Source organism: Felis catus, chromosome B3 (genome assembly GCF_018350175.1).
Source record: "Felis catus isolate Fca126 chromosome B3, F.catus_Fca126_mat1.0, whole genome shotgun sequence".
NCBI classification, from domain to species: domain Eukaryota; kingdom Metazoa; phylum Chordata; class Mammalia; order Carnivora; family Felidae; genus Felis; species Felis catus.
Genome location: NC_058373.1, coordinates 32,628,691 through 32,646,771, shown reverse-complemented (window position 1 = coordinate 32,646,771; position 18,081 = coordinate 32,628,691). Strand labels below are relative to the sequence as shown.

Here is an 18,081-nt window from a genome sequence, read left to right as displayed (position 1 = left end):
TGTGGTGCTATCATTTTCATTGACTTCCATATACTTTTTAATTTCTTCTTTAACTGCTTGGTTAGCCCATTCATTCCTTAATAGGATGTTCTTCAGTCTCCAAGTATTTGTTACTTTCCCAAATTTTTTCTTGTGGTTGATTTCGAGTTTCATAGCATTGTGGCCTAAAAATATGCACGGTGTGATCTCGATCTTTTTGTACTTACATAGGACTGATTTGTGTCCCAGTATATGGTCTATTCTGGAGAACGTTCCATGTGCACTGGAGAAGAATGTATATTCTGCTGCTTTAGGATGAAATGTTCTCAATATATCTGTTAAGCCCATCTGGTCCAATGTGTCATTCAAAGCCATTGTTTCCTTGTTGATTTTTTGATTAGATAATCTGTCCATTGCTGTGAGCAGAGTGTTGAAGTCTCCTACTACTATGGTATTGCTATTGATGAGTTTCTTTATGTTTGTGATTAATTGATTTATATATTTGGGTACTCGCACATTTGGTGCATAAATGTTTACAATTGTTAGGTCTTCTTGGTCTATAGACCTCTTGATTATGATATAATGCCCTTCTGCATCTCTTGATACAGTCTTTATTTATTTATTTTATTTTTTTTTTTTTTAATTTTTTTAACATTTATTTATTTTTAAGACAGAGAGAGAGCATGAACAGGGGAGGGTCAGAGAAAGAGGGAGACACAGAATCCAAAACAGGCTCCAGGGTCTGAGCTATCAGCACAGAGCCGATGTGGGGCTGGAACTCACAGACTGCGAGATCATGACCTGAGCCAAAGTCGGACAGTTAATCAACTGAGCCACCCAGGTGTCCCATACAGTCTGTATTTTAAAGTCTAGATTGTCTGATATAAGTATGGCTACTCCAGCTTTCTTTTGTTGACCATTAGCATGACAGATTCATCCCCTTATTTTCAATCTCTAGGTGTCTTTAGGTCTTAAGTGGGTCTCTTGTAAACAGCGTATAGATGGGTCTTGTTTTCTTATCCATTCTGTTACCCTATGTCTTTTGATTGGAGCATTGAGTCCATTGACGTTTAGAGGGAGTACTGAAAGATATGAATTTATTGCCATTATGATGCTTGTAGAGTTGGAGTTTCTGGTGGCGTTCTCTGGTTCTTTCTAATCTTTTGTTGCTTTTGGTGTGTGTATATATATATATATATATATATATATATATATATATATATTTTTTTTTTTTTTTCATCTTTTCTCCCCTCAGAGCAGAGATTCCCCCTTAAAATTTCTTGCAGGGCTGGTTTAGTGGTGACAAACTCCCTTAGTTTTTGTCTGGGAAACTTTTTATCTCTTCTTCTGTTTTGAATGACAGCCTTGCTGGATAAAGAATTCTTGGCTGCATATTTTTCTGATTCAGCACACTGAATATATCCCACCATTCCTTTCTGGCCTGCCAAGTTTCTGTGGATAGGTCTGCTGCAAACCTGATCTGTCTTCCCTTGTAGGTTAGGGACTTTTTTCCCTTGCTGCTTTCATGATTCTCTCCTTGCCTATTTTGTGAATTTGACTATGATATGCCTTGTTAATGGTAGGTTTTTGTTGAATCTAATGGGGGTCCTCTGTGCTTCCTGGATTTTGATGTCTGTGTCTTTCCCCATGTTAGGAAAGTTTTCCGCTATGATTTGCTCACATAACCCTTCTACCCCCATTTCTCTCTCTTCCTCCTCTGGAACCCCTATGATTCTGATGTTGTTCCTTTTTAATGAGCCACTGATTTCTCTAAGTCTTAAATCGTGCTCTTTTGCCTTAATCTCCCTCTTTTTTTCTGCTTCGTTATTCTCTATAAGTTTGTCCTCTATATCGCTGATTCTCTGTTCTGCCTCGTCCATCCTTGCTGCCGCTGCATCCATCCGTGATTGCAGCTCAGCTATAGCATTTTAAATTTCATTCTGGCTATTTTTTACTTCTTTTATCTCTGCAGAAAGGGATTGTAATCTATTTTCGACTCCAGCTAGTATTCTTATTATCGTGATTCTAAATTCTGGTTCAGACATCTTGCTTGTGTCTGTGTTGGTTAAATCCCTGGCTGTCATTTCTTCATGCTCTTTTTTTTGGGGTGAATTCCTTCATTTTGTCATTTTGAAGGGAGAAAAGGAATTAATGAGGTAGAAAAATTGAAATTAAAAATTAAAGTTAAAAAATATTACAATTAAAAATTAAAAATACACACACACAAAAATTGAATAGATGATGCTAGATCGTAGGTGTGTTTTGGTCTGGGTATAGAAAGTGGTTTGACAGATTAGAGAAGCAAACAAACAAACAAAAAAGGGGGGGTGAGAGAAAGAAAAAAAAAGGAAATCGTTTGAGAATTTGAAAAAATGAATACACTAAAGTAGACTAAAGTACACAAAAGTAGAGAATATAGTAGAAAAAATTATAGAAAAATATTTTTTAATAAAAATTAAAAACAAATATGAATTTTTTCATTTTCTGTATTTAAGAAAAAAGAAAAGAAATGAAAAAGAAAAGACAAAAAAAAGAAATCGTTTGAAAATTTGAAAAAGTGAATACACTGTAGTAGACTGAAATAAAATGATGGGAGTAAGATAGAATTTGAGAAAATTTACATAAAAGCAAAAAATATAGTAATAAAAATTAAATAAAAATATTTTAAAAAGAAACTGAAAGTAAAAATGAAGTTTTTCTCTTTCTGCATTCAAGAAAAAGAAAAGAAATGAAAAAGAGAAAGAAAAAAGAAAGAAAAAAGGAAATTGTTTGAAAATTTGAAAAGGTGAATACAGTGAAGTAGACTAAGATAAAATGATGGAAGTAAAGTAGAATTTGAAAAAACTTACACAAAAGTAAAAAATATAGTAATAAAAATTAAAGACAGATATTTTTAATAAAAATTGAAAATAAAAATGAGTTTTTTCTCTTTCTGTATTCAGGAAAAGGAAAAGAATTGTAAAAGAGAAAAAGGAAAAAGAGAGAGAGAAAAAAATTGAATAGATGAACCTGCTAACAGATTGATGTAGGACTGAAATTGCTTCGTTTTCCCCTAGAGGTCAGTCCATACATGGACTGGCTCTTTATAGTCCATAAATTAAGCTGGCGGTGAGGTTTGTGTTCTTGAAGAGCGAACTTGGCCCAGTTGGGCAGAGCTCGGTGTAACATCTCCACTCTCCCCTAGATGGCGCTGCTAGCCTACTGGGGTGGATTGTTGCGGTGCTCGTTGGTGCGCGTGCGCGTGCGCATGCGCATGCGCTGGAGCGGTGAAAAATGGCACCACCCAGCCACCGAGTCTGTTCTCCCAGATCAGCAATCGCGCACCGGTCCTTCATCTTCAGCTCTTATCCACTCCCTGCTTTTCCACTCTCTGTGACCAGGCCCCAGGCAGTACCTCTCTCCCAAGTTCCGTCTCAGATGCAGCTGTCCTCCGCGGCCCCTTACCTCCGAAGGACTGCGGCTTTGACCCGCTCAGCCCCTCTGCGGGAGGGTCTCACGGAGCAAGGGCCGAATCAGCAATGGCCGAATGTCAGCTGCACCCAGGAATGCCCGCTGGACCCTGCTGTTGCCAGTGCTGCAGACTGCGGCCAGGTGCCAGCCCGCCCCCCCCCCCACAAAAAAAATCGCAAGACAGTATAGCCTCAGCATTTCAGGGACCATGGGAAATTGCAACACACATCTGACACCAGGCTTCACCCTCAACAACCTTGTCCCAGCACCAGTGAATGGCTGCCTTCTGGGGTCTGCTGGGACCAGGTGGCTTCAACCGTCTCTACCAAATGTCCTGCCAGCAGTGGAACTGCTTTCCCCGTGTGGCCTGAGAACCTCCCTGACCCCACTCTGTTCCTGGGGATTCACCTTTCCCACCAGTGCACCGCCAGGTATGGAGCTGAGGAGTTGCAGCCTTTGTGCTCCCCTTGTTTACAGTCTTCATGGAATTTAAACCCTCTCCTTTCTCCTTTCTTCCTTTTTAGTTTAGTCCCTGCGGCTGTTTCCAATTTTCCACTTTCTCTCCAGCTGCTTTTGGGGAGGAGTGCTTTTCCCGTATGCTCCCCCCCTCTGCAGTCTCCATCCTCTCTCCGCCCTCAGGGCTTCTTGCCCCCCAAGTTCAGCTCTTTGTGTCACGTACCTGCTGAATTCTGTGGTTCAGGTTGTGCAGATTGTTGTGTTAATCTTCCAATCAGTTTTCTAGGTGTGTAGGATGGTTTAGTGTCGGTCTGGCTGCATTTCAAGGACACGAGACACACAAAAAACTTCCATGCTGTTCTGCCATCTTGGCTCCTCCCCTAAAATATTTTTTTATCTGTAGTAACGATTTTGTCTTAAAATCTACTTTGTCTCATATTAGTATACCCATTCCAGTTCCCTTTTGGCTAAAATTTGTATGATGTGTCTTTTCATATCTTTTCAACTTACATGTGTATTTGAATATGAGGTGTGCTCTCACAGACAGCATAGAGTTGGATTTTATATATATATGAGACATATTTAATATATTAAATAATATCAACAAATAGTATTATATATAATTTATTATGTTAATATATTCATAAATAATATAGTTATATTTTATTATATATTAAGATCTGTCTATCAAAATTAGATATTTTTATTATTCATTCTATAAGTTTCTGCTTTTTAATTTGATTGTTTAATCTATTTACATTTTATGTAACTGCTGATAAGGTAAGATTTACATTTGTTATTTTGCTATTTGTTTTCTGTCTTTATTTTTTTTGTCCTTCTCTTACTCTGTTGCTGCCTTCTTTTGTGTTAAGTAAATATTTTCTAGTGTACCCTTTTACTCTCTTGTCAAAAGGCACAATTCTTAAAAGAAAAATTCGAGGGGTGCCTGGGTGGCTCAGTCAGTAAGGGTCCGACTTTGGCTCAGGTCATGATCTCATGGTTCATGGGTTCGAGCTCCACATTGAACCTGGAGCCTCAGAACCTGGAGCCTGCTTCGGATTCTGTGTCTCCCTCTCTCTCTGCCTGCCACTAATGCTCTGTTTCTCTCTCTCTCTCAAAAATAAATAAACATTTTTTTTTTTAATTTGGTAAGTTGAACATCGTCAAAATTAAAAGTGTTTACCTTTTCAAGACATGGTTAAGAAATTTAAAAGGCAAGCCAAAAACTGGGAGAAAATATTTACAAAATATGTATATCATAAAGGGCTTGTATTCTGAATATATTATTTGTAATTCAATATGAAGAAAACTAAGAAAAAAAAATGACCCAGTAAAAACCAATGGGTGAAGATTGGAACAGTCACTTTACCAAACAACACATATGGATAGCAAATAAAGGCCCGAAAATCTGCTCAACATCTTTAGCCACTATGGAAATGCAAATCAAAACTAGGAGATAAACATTACACATACTTTTGATGATAAAAATAAAAGACTGACAATATCAAGTGTTGCCAGGATGGGTGGTAACCAAAACTCTCCTAGAATTGCTGGTGGATGGCAATGGAAGACAGTATTCCAGCTCAAAAAAATATTCTAGCAGTTTCTTAGAAAGTTAAACATATACTTAGCGTATGACCCAACAGCGTCACTCCTGGATATTTATTCAAGATAAATGCAAATCCATGTCCACATGAAGACTTGAACATGAGTGTTCATAGGAGATTGATTGATTGATTGACTGATTTTTTTTTGAGAGAGAGGGAGTGGGAGAATCCCAAGCAGCCTCCACACTGTCAGCACAGAGCCTGACAGGGGGCTTGAACCCACAAACCGTGAGATCATGACCTGAACCAAAATCAAGAGCTGGATGCTTAACCGACTGAGCCACCCAAGCACCCCTGGAGTCTTATTCTTCATGGCCCCAAACTAGAAACAATCCTATTGTTCAACATTTGGTGAATGACTAAGCCAATCGTGGCATCTCCATAAAGGGAGTGTTTGCTCTACAATACACACGACACACACAGATCTTAAAAACTTCAGACTCATTGAAAGAAATCAGATGCAAGAGGGGCATATTTAATGATTCATTCCATTTATATGAAATTTCTAGAAAAAACAAAACGTTAGTGACAGAGGCAGACCACCAGGGGCCAGGAGAAGGAGGGCAGGGGTTGACTGAAAAGGGTCAAGAGGCTCCGGAGGAGTGAAGGACTTTTTCTAGATCTTCACTGTTGGGTTGCTTACAGGACTGTGTACATTTGTCAAAATTCAGCCTCCGTAAAGCAAACAGATATGACTAGCAGTCACAACATTAAAACAAGGGATGAGGAATAAATCTAACAAAAAGTACAGACCGCCATGAACTGTAAAGCCATGTGAAAGATTTGGCAGAGGCAGTTAATGCCCAGCAAATATTCCACATGCTTCCTCACGTACCACAGCCTCCTTGGCGGTTACGAGATGGCCAAGTGACAACAGACCATGAGAGGAAGTGAAGCATGTCTCTGCTGGACAGAAGTGGTCCACGATCACTCACCTCTTCCAGTTGCCTCTGCTCCTCCCACAGCATCTTGGACACCAGGGGTTCCAGCTGATATCAGTGAGGAGAGTGGCTGCCTGGCCTGCAGGGGGCTTTCCCTAAGCTGGAATAAACCCTCCTTGTGTAAGACCATTGAAATTTGGAGCTTTTCCTGTTGGGGCAGCTAAGTGCTAATTATCCTGATGGGTATATATATAGCTAGATAGATATAAAAAAAAAACACATTAAAGAAGACCCAGGTGTGGGGAAAGTTATACTCTGTTCATCCATAGGAATACAAATTTTAATAATAATGCTCATGTAATTTCAAATGAGAAGTCCATTGAATTCTTCATGCATCTTAACAAACTGATTGTACAATGTATATGGTAATACAAAGAGACTAGAATAGCCAAGACGTTCTTTAAGAGGAAGAAGGTGGGGACTCGCTCAACTAAATATCAACGTACTTTATAAAGCTATAGTAAGACAGGTACTGTTTGAACAAGGACAGGCAAGGACAGGTGCTGAACACAGAGCCTCAACATAGACCCAGAGATGATACATAGTGACATTGTAAATTAGTAGGAACAACTGGTTATCCATACGTGGTAAAAATGAAACTGAATTCTGTCCTGATACCATACCAAAGTTAAGATCAGGTAGGTTAAGCAACACTACACATTTTTGCAAATTAATATAGAAAAATATCTTTATAACATCAGAGGAAGATAGGTTTCTTAAACCAGCAAAAAAGACACTAAAGAAATACTAGACATTTTTTTAATATTGCTAAACTTGATCTCATTAAAGCGTAAAACTTCTGTTTATCAAAGAACACCAAAAAAAAAAAAAAAATGAAACTAAAAGCCATAAAGAGGAAGATGCTTGTAATACATCTAACGACCAAAGAATTTGTTCCCCAAATAGATGTGTGTGTGTGTGTGTGTGTGTGTGTGTGTGTGTGTGAAACTACTACAAATCAATAAAAAGATAATAAGAAATCAGGCAAAATACATTGAAAAAATATTTCTCAGAGGAGGAAATACAAATGGCAAATGGATATGTTAAAAAATATTCAACTGTACTAGTAATCAGGGATTTGCACATTAAAACATAATCAGGTGTCACTAGATTGGGAAAAATAACAAAGTCTGATGATTCCAATTATTGGCAAGAACGTGGGGCAGGAGTAAGTCATACCCTGTAGGTGGGAGGTATAAATTGTTAAAACCACTTAAAACTGTTTGGCATTATCTTGTAAAGCCAAGAGTAACTCACCCTATGACTCAGTTATTCTGCTCCTAGATACAGAATCTGGAGATCTTTTTACACTTCTTTATCCGGAGCCACAAAGAAGAATGTTTCTAGTAGCTGTGTTTGTAATAACAGGACCTGGAAGTAACCAGAATAGCCATCTCTAGAAGAATACTTATGAACATGGCATATTCATATATTGGAATGCGGTACAGCAGTGAAAATGAATTAACTAGCTCTATGCATCAACAGGGTCTCAACATTACAATATTGAACCAAAAAAAGCAAATTACTAAAGAATACATACAGCATGATACCACTGTGCAAAGTTCAGAATTTTACAAATGTATTCAGTGGTGTACAAATCGGAAAGGGCAGGCAATGAAAAGATAGATCATTTGCAAGGAAACTGAAAACAAGAAAATGAACTAAAACTCAGTTTGCTTTTTACGATCACCATCTATCAGCAATTCTGAATATTATTATTGATAACTGCCCCCCCCCCCCCAGCAAAGACAACTAGTTCCAATCCCTATCCCCCAACCTTGGTAAGCAACCAAACACATTGTTTAGACATGCTTTATTTTGGTAGTAAAAGTGTCAGGAAAAGTAAGGGGATCATAGTGGTACATGGTTGCTTTATCATATTTTTAATGTCTTATTTATGTATTTATTATGTGTTTATATCTTCTGTGTGTGTGAAATATTCCACCCTCAAGAGAAAGGGAATTGAGGAAGCAACATCAACAAGGGGCAGGGCGGGGTCGGAGAGGACCACTCTGTAGTGATGTCCTTGTCTAGAGCTATTGGTGGGGAGGAGGTGGGAGCCAGATTGTGGTGGAGGAAGAAGTGACTTGGAGGAAAGGAAATGAGGGTGGGGAACGGAGACAACTCTCAAGAAGTTTGGCTGGGAAGAAACAGAGTTGACGGAGGGATTTTATTCAACTTTTTAAGTGTTTTTTCAAAAATGTCAATCTGGCTTATCCCCACAAAGGCAGAAAGGGTGACTTCAGTCCTGCCCACCGCGATGGTAGCGGCACATGGAACCGAAGCCTGGGGTGTGGTGACACTTCTGGGGGTGGAGGGTGCTGCCTGTGTGGAGGGGAGGGAGGGTCTTATGGCCAGTGTTGTTCGGAATCGCTGGTAGATGGTGATGATGACAGATAAGAGAAAGCAACCTGGCGTTTAGTCATTTTTATTCTTGCTTTTAAATTCTTACAGACAACACCACCTTTCTTGCCTGCGCCCAGACAGACTGCTCCTGCCATCAGCCCCTTGGCATGTCACCACGGAGAGGGGCAGGATTGGAGTCTCCAGTGCCAGGTGTGCATCCTGGTCCCTGCACATTCTCGTGGACTGGTCTGGTCCAAGTTCCTCGCCCTGTTGAGTGTAGGTGCCCTTCTGCTCACTGTAACTGAGGTGAATTCTGAGTGGTCAGGGTTGTGTGGGTAGGAGAGAAGGGGAAATCACCAGCGCCTGGCACACGGTGGGTACTTACCAAGGGTCCTTTTGGAGTCAGGGAACAGAGAAGATCGTGATTGGTGTTGCCTGGGTCCCCCAGTGGAGCAGCAAGGCCCTGTGCTGTGCAGGTACCTGGGGTGATGCGTCCTGGGTAGGTAGGGGGGTGGATGGGGGTGAGTATCCTTGGGGCCGCTGAAGTACACGTCTGCCCCTCGAGGTTTGGCTGGACTAAATCACTCTTCTTCGAAAAGACTTCCCCAGAGCCTCAAAGGCCAGGCCTGTGTCCCACCTCTGCCCTCCCCTGGGTCCCTGAGGAAGTGCCTGCTGCCTGGGCCGCAGGGGGCAGTTGTCATGGGGACGCCAGGCCTGCCAAGCTGCCTCCTTAGCAACGGGACTCCGGGGCCGGTTACCATGGAAACAACATCCACTTGGCAATCCGTGATGGGGACCGGGTTCCCTGCCCTTTGCTGAGGGCTTTCCCCTCCTCCTGCAGGCGGCCACGTGGCAGTCCCCGAGCCCAGCAGGGAGCCCCGGGGACTTCACTTTTCCAGCCATGGATGGCTGCCTGTCCCCTACAGCAGGGTCGCAGAGCTGATAGGCACCATCTGTGGCCTGGGGAGAGTGGGGGCACCTGTCTGAGGGCTTCACAGAGAGTCTGGGGGCCAAGCCCAGGGCCCCCACCCCTCAGCAGGGAGTGGGTGCCACACCTCTTAACAGTGAAGCCACCAATCCTGAGTGCCCTCAGGTTCCCCAACCCACACGGCAGCGCAGCGGCTGTTCCCTGTCCTTGGCCATTCTGAAAGGCAATCCTCTGTCCTGGCCATGACACCTTACCCCCAGCCTGGTCACCTTTTGCCCCCCAGCCTCCCTCCAGTTGCTGAGGGCTCAGGCTAAAATGGCATTTCACTCTTCAGTATCCAACTGGAGTCCACATGCACACTGACTATCCTCCTGCCCCGATGGGGAGCACCAAGGAGCCCTAACAGCTGGGGTGGGAAGGGTCTGAGCCAGGGTCTCCTCCACCAGCCGACAAAGGACACTCACACACTCTCACACTCCTCCTTAATGACTCACCAGCCCGTAAACAGTGCACACCAGCCCCCACAGCCAGACCTCTCACACTCCCTTGCACATGTGACCCCTGCTCTGGGGCACAGATTTGTACACACAAGTGCCCCCGTGTGCTCTAGGGGCCATGTCCCACCGCCCACCACAGGCTGGCTCCTGAGCCTCCAGTATATCCCACTGACCTTACTCTCCAATCCCAATCCCTGACACCTGGAAAAAGACAGCATCTGCTGGAATTTTTTTATTTAAATAAAATATACAACACGGTGCATTTACCGTTTTCTGTTTTAAAAGTGGTAGATTTGAAAATTGCTTGTGGGGGATTGGGGATGAGTGGGCCTGCTGACTGGACCTGGCTTCCCCAGTCTCTGAGGAGTGGCTGGACGGGGTGAGAGCTTTTATAAAATGTGTGTGTGTGTGTGTGTGTGTGTGTGTGTGTGTGAAGAGGGTAGTGAGGCCAGGCCCTGATGGCAAGGGGGGTGGTCCTCACTCCTCATGGCCCTGCACCCTCCACCCCTACTCCTGTCCCCTCCCCCCACCTCATCACCTCCAGGATTAGACTGGTTTTGGATCGAGTCCTGTTCCCTTCCTTGGGGGGAGGGCGGGACAGGGGTGTGTGCAGAACTCACGTTGAGGCTGCCACTTAAATCCTTCCAGTTCTGAGAACTCCCTGGGCCTGAGGGGTATTCTCCTGCCCCACTAGAGACCAGGGCCAGGTGCTTAGTCTCCCCCCAGGATCCTTCCCCACCTTCTCTCCTGGATGACTGCCTCCCTGTCCCTGTGGCCCAACCATGGAGAAATTGGCCTGCCCTACATCCCAGGACGACTCAGGACAAAACCTGATGGTGACATCATTCTGGTTGGAGCATGGAGGGGGTTCCTGGATGGACAAGGCGAGACCAACCCTCCTCACTGTGTGGGTCCTGGCAGCCATATCTGCTCTTGCCTGATAGGCAGAGGCGGACCATTAATCTTGGCTCTGTTGTCCGGGAGGAGGAGCATGCTTCAGGAGGCACCTGAGCAACTTTCACGTTGGCCCCCCACTCTGAACCTGCTTCTGGCTCCCAGGTGCCTTCAGAATTGAGCCAATCCCCTTAGCCTCTCATCCAGGGCCTTCCCTGGATCTCCACCCAAAGCCCCTGACTCTACAACTGTTCGTCCACCTCAGTCTCGTCCTCACTGGGCGCTCCATCCCACCCCTACTCTCCTCTTCTTGACACTCCCCTTCTCTTCTCTTCCCTTTCCTTCCTTCTTCCTTTCTTCCCTCTGACACTTCCTCCTCTCAAGGCCTGGCTCAAGCCCACCACCGGCCACAGGAGGCCCTTCAGGAGGCCCAGGCACCTCCTGTGTCCTGAGATCATAAGATCCTGGAGCCCTCAGCTGAAGTTCTCTGAGCTCTTACCATAGCTTGTTGGAGCAATGGCTGGGCACATGAGGGATCAGAGGAAACATTTATTGAGCACCTACTATGGTGTGTGCCAGGCTCTGGGCTGAGCATTTCACATCTACTTTTCTCATCTGGTCCTCATAGGTCCTTGTGAAGCAGTACCATGATTATTCCCATTTTACAAGTGAGGTAACAGACTCAGAAAGGTCAGATAATTTGCCCAAGGTCATATAGCTAAATGGCAGGGCTGGGATTCGAACCCAGGTCTGATTGCTTCCAAAATCTGGTCTCTTCCCGCAGCACTACAATTGAAGACTCAGCCCCGCTCAACAATTGCTTATGGAAGGGACATAGGCTTTGGCCACAGGCAGGCGTGGATTTAAACCTCAGATCAGTCCTGGCTCTGCCACTCCTAGTTACAGGATTCTGGGAAAAATACAGCCAAACTCCGTTTCTTCACCTGTGAAATGGGGAGAATCAGAGTACCTACCTCATCGTCTTTGTGAAATTGAGGGAGTTAACATGTGTAAAGTGCTAAACCAGTGCTTGGCACAGAGCAGACTCAATAAACAGAAGTCCCCCTCACCTCCCACTGTACAGATGGGAAAATTGAGGGCCACGGAGGTGACAGGATGTGCTTGAGGCCCCACAGGGAAGGAGCAGTCTTCTGCCTCCATGTGGTGAGAGGTTGGGCTGAGACTGGATTTGAGACCAGAGATGGGGAGAAAGGGAGCCTGCTGAGAGGTCCTGGGGTCCTCTTCCCTGAGGACTGCAAAGAACACTTCCCCGAGACCCTGTGGTGTCCAGCCCGAGGGCCAAGGCGTGTTGCTGGATGTAAAGTGACCTGGGTGTCCTGGCAACATGGGGTTAAAATGTGCACACATGTGAGTGGCTATCTACATGGCTCTACAGAGCGCTACATAACTATACATATACACATCTTACATACATATACATATACATATACATGTTCATATACATATCTTGCTAAGTTTGCAGTAGAAAAAATGCAAGACTCTCAGGGCCCTGGCCCCATTTTTGTCTCAAGGACTCAGGCGACTGAGGCTCCCCAGAAATACATCCAAGGGCAACACTTTCCTACCCCCATAGAATGGGGCTCCAAGTTCACAGCTAGGGGGCTAGTGGTGCCTGTTGCCCTAAAACAAATACAATAAACAGATCTGCTCTAAGAACCCCAAACATGGGTCACCCCCACCCCGCCAAGCCCCAGAGACCCCACCTGCCTTCTTCTGGCTTTTGCCTTTTGGGCCCTGCCTGCTTCCCTCCCCCCTCCCTCCCTCTAGTGCTGTGTATTAAAATAGTCTATAAAAGCAAGTGACCAAAAATCTATAGCTCTAAGAATACCTGGTTATTTTCTGCTGTCTTTTTTCTGGTGTGGGTTTTTTTTTTTAAATGATAATTATTATTGTTATTGGTATATCTCCTAATCACAGTTAAACCTGAAGGAAGAAAGAAGGGAGAAAAAGGGAGAGAAGAGGGAGGGAGGGGCCCCAGCTCATAGATTGGACGGCAGTTTGGAGCGCACCGGCTCAGACCTGGCCCCAGGTTCCCTCTGGGGGGCAGCAGTCAGAGGGGGGGCCCCAGAAGAGGCGGCTCTTGCCCCAAACAAAGAAAGAGGGGGTGGCAAAGAACCTGAGGATGTCTTCCGAGGCAGAGTGACATGCTGGCCGGGGACGGCACCATAGGGCCTCCCCGGGGGACCGAGGCCCCCGCTGCCCCCGCTGGCGCCCCCAGCTCTGGGGACCAGCGGGAAGGCAGCCACGGACTCCCCCGAGGAGTGCGGAGAGGCTCTGCGGAGAGTCTGCGCCCCGTCCTGGGGCAGGGCCGGCTGAGAGGCTGAGATGAGCTTGAGGTCCTGGGTGAGGCGGCCTGGGGTGAGGGGTGGCGTGCCCCGGCGCTGGGGGACCTGGGGGGCCGGGGGGCTGGATGCGGGCGGCAGGAGCAAGGAACCGTGGGAGCCAGAGGCCCGAGGGGGGGCACTTGGGAAAGTTCTCGGGGGGCCTGGGCTGTGGCCAGGGGGGCTGAGACCTCCGCGGGGTGTAAAGGCTACGGGAGAAGCCCCCCCAGAGGCCCCGGCCACGAAGGACAGGCGCTCCGGTTGCCGCGGGGGCGTCTCTGGCGTACTTGGTGGGCCGGCGGCCAGACCTGGGGACAGCTCCCCGGGAGGCTGGCCCAGCTGCCCGGGGCTGGACGACGGGGACCGGGATGAGGGCGGGGGCGGCAGGAAATGCTCCAGGAGTCCCAGGCCCCCCCGGGCCCCCGGCAGCGGCGGCGGCGGCTGGTTGGCCTGCGGCGAGCGGGCGCCGGGCTGCAGCGGGGTGAGCAGCGGAGAGTCGGACGAGGACAGGGAGCCGCCCAGCGCCTTATGGAAGTGGCTGAAGCCGGCGGCGGTGGCGGCGGCGGCGGCGGTGGCGGACGGCGTGGGAGCCGGGGAGGAGCCGCCGAGCCCGGGGGGCGGGGAAGAGCTGGACGAGGGCAGCAGGGGGCTCAGGCCCGCGGGCGCGGAGAATCCGGCCAGCTGCTGGATGTGGAAGGAGGAGGAGGACGGCGTGTCCACCTGCGACGGGCTGCTGGCGGGCGAGGCGGAGCCCAGCGCCGACGGGATCAGGGACTGCAGCCGCTTCAGGTGCCTGGGCGTCTGCCCCGCCCCGAGGCTGCCTAGCCCGGGGCCGGGAGGAGGGCGGAAGATGGCAGCGGGCAGGCGGGGGTGGTGGGTGAGCGCGATGGCCACCGAGGTGGTGGCCGCGGCGGCCTGCAGCGGCGCCTGGATCAGCGGGGTCCAGATGACCGGCGTGGGGGTCGGGGTGGCGGAGGCGGCGGCCTGGACGCGGTGGGCACAGTGGGCCATCTCGCGGTCGTGCTGCACGATCTGCTGGATGATCTCGTTCTCCTGGTAGTTGAAGACGCCCGAGTTGAGGTCGTGCTGGACTTTGTGGAGGAGGATGGAGTTCTTCTTGCCTGGGCCGCAGAACGAGAGCAGGGGCTCAGGCCAGAGCAGGAGGCAGGGTTGGGGAGGGGGGAGGCCCCAGCCCAGCCGCCCTCTTGCCCGGCCCCTCACCAATGCGGTCCAGGCGGTCCAGGGCCACCGTCTCAAAGGCCCGCCGCATCATGGGGTACTCCTCCAGCACCTCGTTGAAGTTGTCCACGCTCAGTGAGTAGAGGCGACAGTAGGTGTCAGCCCTCACGCTGGCCGTGCGCCGGCCCCGGGTCAGCAGGCAGATCTCTGCCAGGACAGCAGGAGTGGGGAGGGAGCTGGAAGGGGCCTCCTGCTAGACCCCGACCTGGGTCCCCACTGTCTGGTACAGAAGCTTGACAGTCACAAGACTCCATCCCCGGCTGTGACCGCACTAGATGTCCCCCAGTGGGTGCCAGGCTCTTCCAGTTCTGGGACCCCTATACTGGGCCACAGACACCCACTTCCAAGCAGTGGCCACGAGGGGCTCCAAACATCATCCTTTGTGTCTCTCCTGTCCATTCCCCTGTCCCCCCCAGGGCTCCCCGGCCGCCTCACCTCCAAAGTAGGAGCCATCTGCCAGCTTGGTCTCCTTGTTGCCCTTGGTGAGCACACTGACCACACCGTGCTGGATGAAGTACATCTTCTTGCCAATGGTGCCTTCTCGGATGATGTAGTCCCCTGGCTGAAACACCTCGAAGCGCAGCTTGGTCAGCATGGATGTCACAAAGTTAGGATCCGCATTGGCAAACAGTGGCATGGAGGCCACCAGCTTCCGGCAGTTAAAGTTGATGATCTCCTGCTCCCCAGACAGGGTGGGTGGGGAGAGAGGGAGAAGGTGAAGGAGCCACCCAGCAGGAAGGAAGCTCCCTTCCCAGACGCCCCCACCCTGCTCACCTCCCTCAGTGGCTCGCTCAGCTCGCCCAGGATGCTCTCCTCATCGAACATCTTGCCCTGGTAGCGGTGCTCATAGTAGTCATGGATGCGCTGTCGGGTGTCGGGCGGGAGCTTGTGGAAGGACATGTACTGCTCCACCTGCTTGTACTGAGCCCCGGGAGAGAGGGAGAGGGCGTCACCTCCTGATCAGCCTCGGTCCTGCTGGTGACCAGAGCTGGCACTGACCCTGTGGGCCTTCTTGGCTGTCCCTGGCTCCTTGAGATTGAGATCCTTGGTGTGGGTGTGCCCCAAACAATGGCCCTGACTCCCAGCTGCTTGGGGTGGGGGAGGGCTCCATCAGTGTGTTCAATACTATGGAGATGGCCGGGGTCAATAGGGACTGTCCAAAGCCTACTTACAGGCCAACTGACCAGGAGATCAGTCAAGTTTCCTCTGCACATGGGTCTTTTCTGTGTCACACTATGGACCAAGGCTATGGACCAAGGAGGCTTCACTGACCCTGGAAGGAACTCTTTCCCACCAGTGGTAACACTGGCATAGGCAGCGGGGCTGGGCTGCAATGGGTTAGGAGGACTGGAGGCTGCAGTCATGATGCCTGACCCGTCATATGGCGTGCATCCAAATGTGGCCCCAGCTGGGTCCAAGTCATTTTGTTGAAGACTGACTCTAGCCCACGGGAGGGCCAGAGTAGAGCAAGGTCCTTAATCAGAGGTTGGGGATAAGAGATTTGTGAGCCTATGTGCCCAGGGCTCAAACTAATAAGAAATGCTCCTGCCCACCCAGAGGTGAAGGATGGGTGCTGCCCCAGCCATCCTAGGACTGTGGGTGGAGAGTAGGGGTCCACAGGAGCATGGTAGACAGAAACAGATTAGGCAATTAATAAATTTTTCCCACACTGAGATGTCAGGGAAGTTTCTCTACCCCAGGAACAAGCAGATTAGGGGAGCCTGTTCTCATACATTAGTACTTCCAAGAGGTGGGGTGGGGGGGTACACAGTGTGGCTACAGATAGATGCCAATAGACAACTGAGAGCTGGGAGATGAAGTTTCCTAAAGTTCTTCCAGCCAAGCTGGCTCTGTCTGCTCAAAGTTGTACCCAGCCCCAGGGGACAGAACAGCTAGAGCTGTATCTTAGAGAATTCCCCATGCCTACAGAATCAATAGTGGTGAAGAGGCAAGGTCTGGAGACAGGGATGGAGTTAGAAGGTTGCTGAAGTGGTCCACGTGAGAGCTAGTAGTGGGGACAAAGGGAGGTAATACATTTCAGAGAGATTTCAGAGAGAGATTCAGTGAATCATATTGGAGAGCCATTAGCTAAAGAAGAAAATAAAGACAACTCTCAAATGGAAAGCCACAAGAGGCTTGACTCTGCCCTAAAATGAACCCTGGTGCTTTTTCTGAACTGTCCCTGATTGTAGTCCCGGACTGAGCCCCAATCCTGGCCACACACTGAGCCTTCAGCCTGGTCACACACTCGACCCTAATCCTGGTCACACACTGGGCCCTCGCACTGATCCTGCAGTGAGCCCGATCCTCGTCACACACTGAGTCCTGCCCTGGTCACAGGCTGGGCCCTGACGCTGGCCCATATGGATTCCTCACCCGGCCCAGACTAAGCCCTGGCCTTTATAATCCAACTCCTTCTGTCCTTCCCCTTTCCAGCCCCCTCATTCCTAATCCAGACCCTTTGTTCTACTCGGGCTGATTTCTCTCCCACCCATCTACATACCTTTGCTGCTGCTCATCATGACGACTGCCCTAGAATTCTACTCTTCTACCTTCTCCTTCCTCTGCCTTCCCAAACTGACCCTCCCACCCTGCCCTGGCTCTGCAGGCTCTTCTGAGCTCTCCTTTTGGCAGCATGGGACCTGGGCCGCCATCTCTCGGTCACCCCACCAAAGGACAGCACCTGGAGCAGGCAGGCAGCCAGTTAATCCATACATACTGAGCCCTGCCATGTGCCTGACACTGCGAATTCAATGGGGATGGAGAGACCTGGGTCCTGCCCTCACAGAGCCACAGCCTGGATAGGGAAGAGGGGACGCTAAACAACCGATCACACAGATTAATTAAGCAATGGCAGGCGTACCAAGTGTGGCGAAAGGGAATTAGAGGGCATGGTGGGGTCACATGATGGGTGGGGTCACGGAAGGCTCACCACGGAGGCCAAGTGCAGGCTGAGAGGTGGAGAAATGGTCAGGTGAAAAGGAGAGAGGAGAGTTCCAGGCTAGTGTTTGAGCCAAGGCCCTGTGGCAGGACATGTGTAAGGCCCTGGCATGGCTGGAATAGAGGGCTGTGGGCCCATGGCTTGATCCGGGCATGAGAAGGGCAGGGGCCAGGGGTGCCCAGATGGCTTAGTTGGTTGAGCATCCAGCTCTTGATTTCAGCTCAGGTCATGGGATCGAGCCCTGCATCGGGGGATTCTCTCTCTCCTTCCCTCTCTGCCCCTCCCCCACACAATCACACACACTCACTCTCTCACTCTCTCTCTCTCTCTCTCTCTCTCTCTCTCTCTCTCTCTCAAAAATAAAATAAATAGGGGTGCCTGGGTGGCTCAGTTGGTTAAGCATCTGACTTCGGCTCAGGTCATGATTTGACGGTTCGTGGGTTCGAGCCCCGCATCGGGCT

The 18,081-nt window shown here is 48.8% G+C and overlaps 1 protein-coding gene and 1 long non-coding RNA gene across 2 annotated transcripts in view; one reads left to right on the top strand and one right to left on the bottom strand.

Annotated features, from left to right (window-relative positions):
* Window positions 1-3,798: 3,798 nt before the first annotated feature.
* On the top strand, window positions 3,799-10,464 carry LOC123385863. The gene is made up of 2 exons (XR_006599019.1): window positions 3,799-3,860; window positions 8,888-10,464. It is a non-coding gene; the product is annotated as an uncharacterized LOC123385863 (long non-coding RNA).
* HCN4 (hyperpolarization activated cyclic nucleotide gated potassium channel 4) overlaps window positions 10,424-18,081 on the bottom strand; it is a 45,199-nt gene continuing 37,541 nt past the window's right edge. Inside the window, exons 5-8 of the mRNA XM_023255072.2 lie at window positions 15,454-15,600; window positions 15,115-15,355; window positions 14,662-14,826; window positions 10,424-14,561 (exon numbers count right to left, since the gene is read on the bottom strand). Coding sequence (XP_023110840.1) covers window positions 13,099-14,561; window positions 14,662-14,826; window positions 15,115-15,355; window positions 15,454-15,600 — 2,016 coding nt within the window. The 3' untranslated portion in view covers window positions 10,424-13,098. The remainder of the gene's footprint in view (window positions 14,562-14,661; window positions 14,827-15,114; window positions 15,356-15,453; window positions 15,601-18,081) is intronic.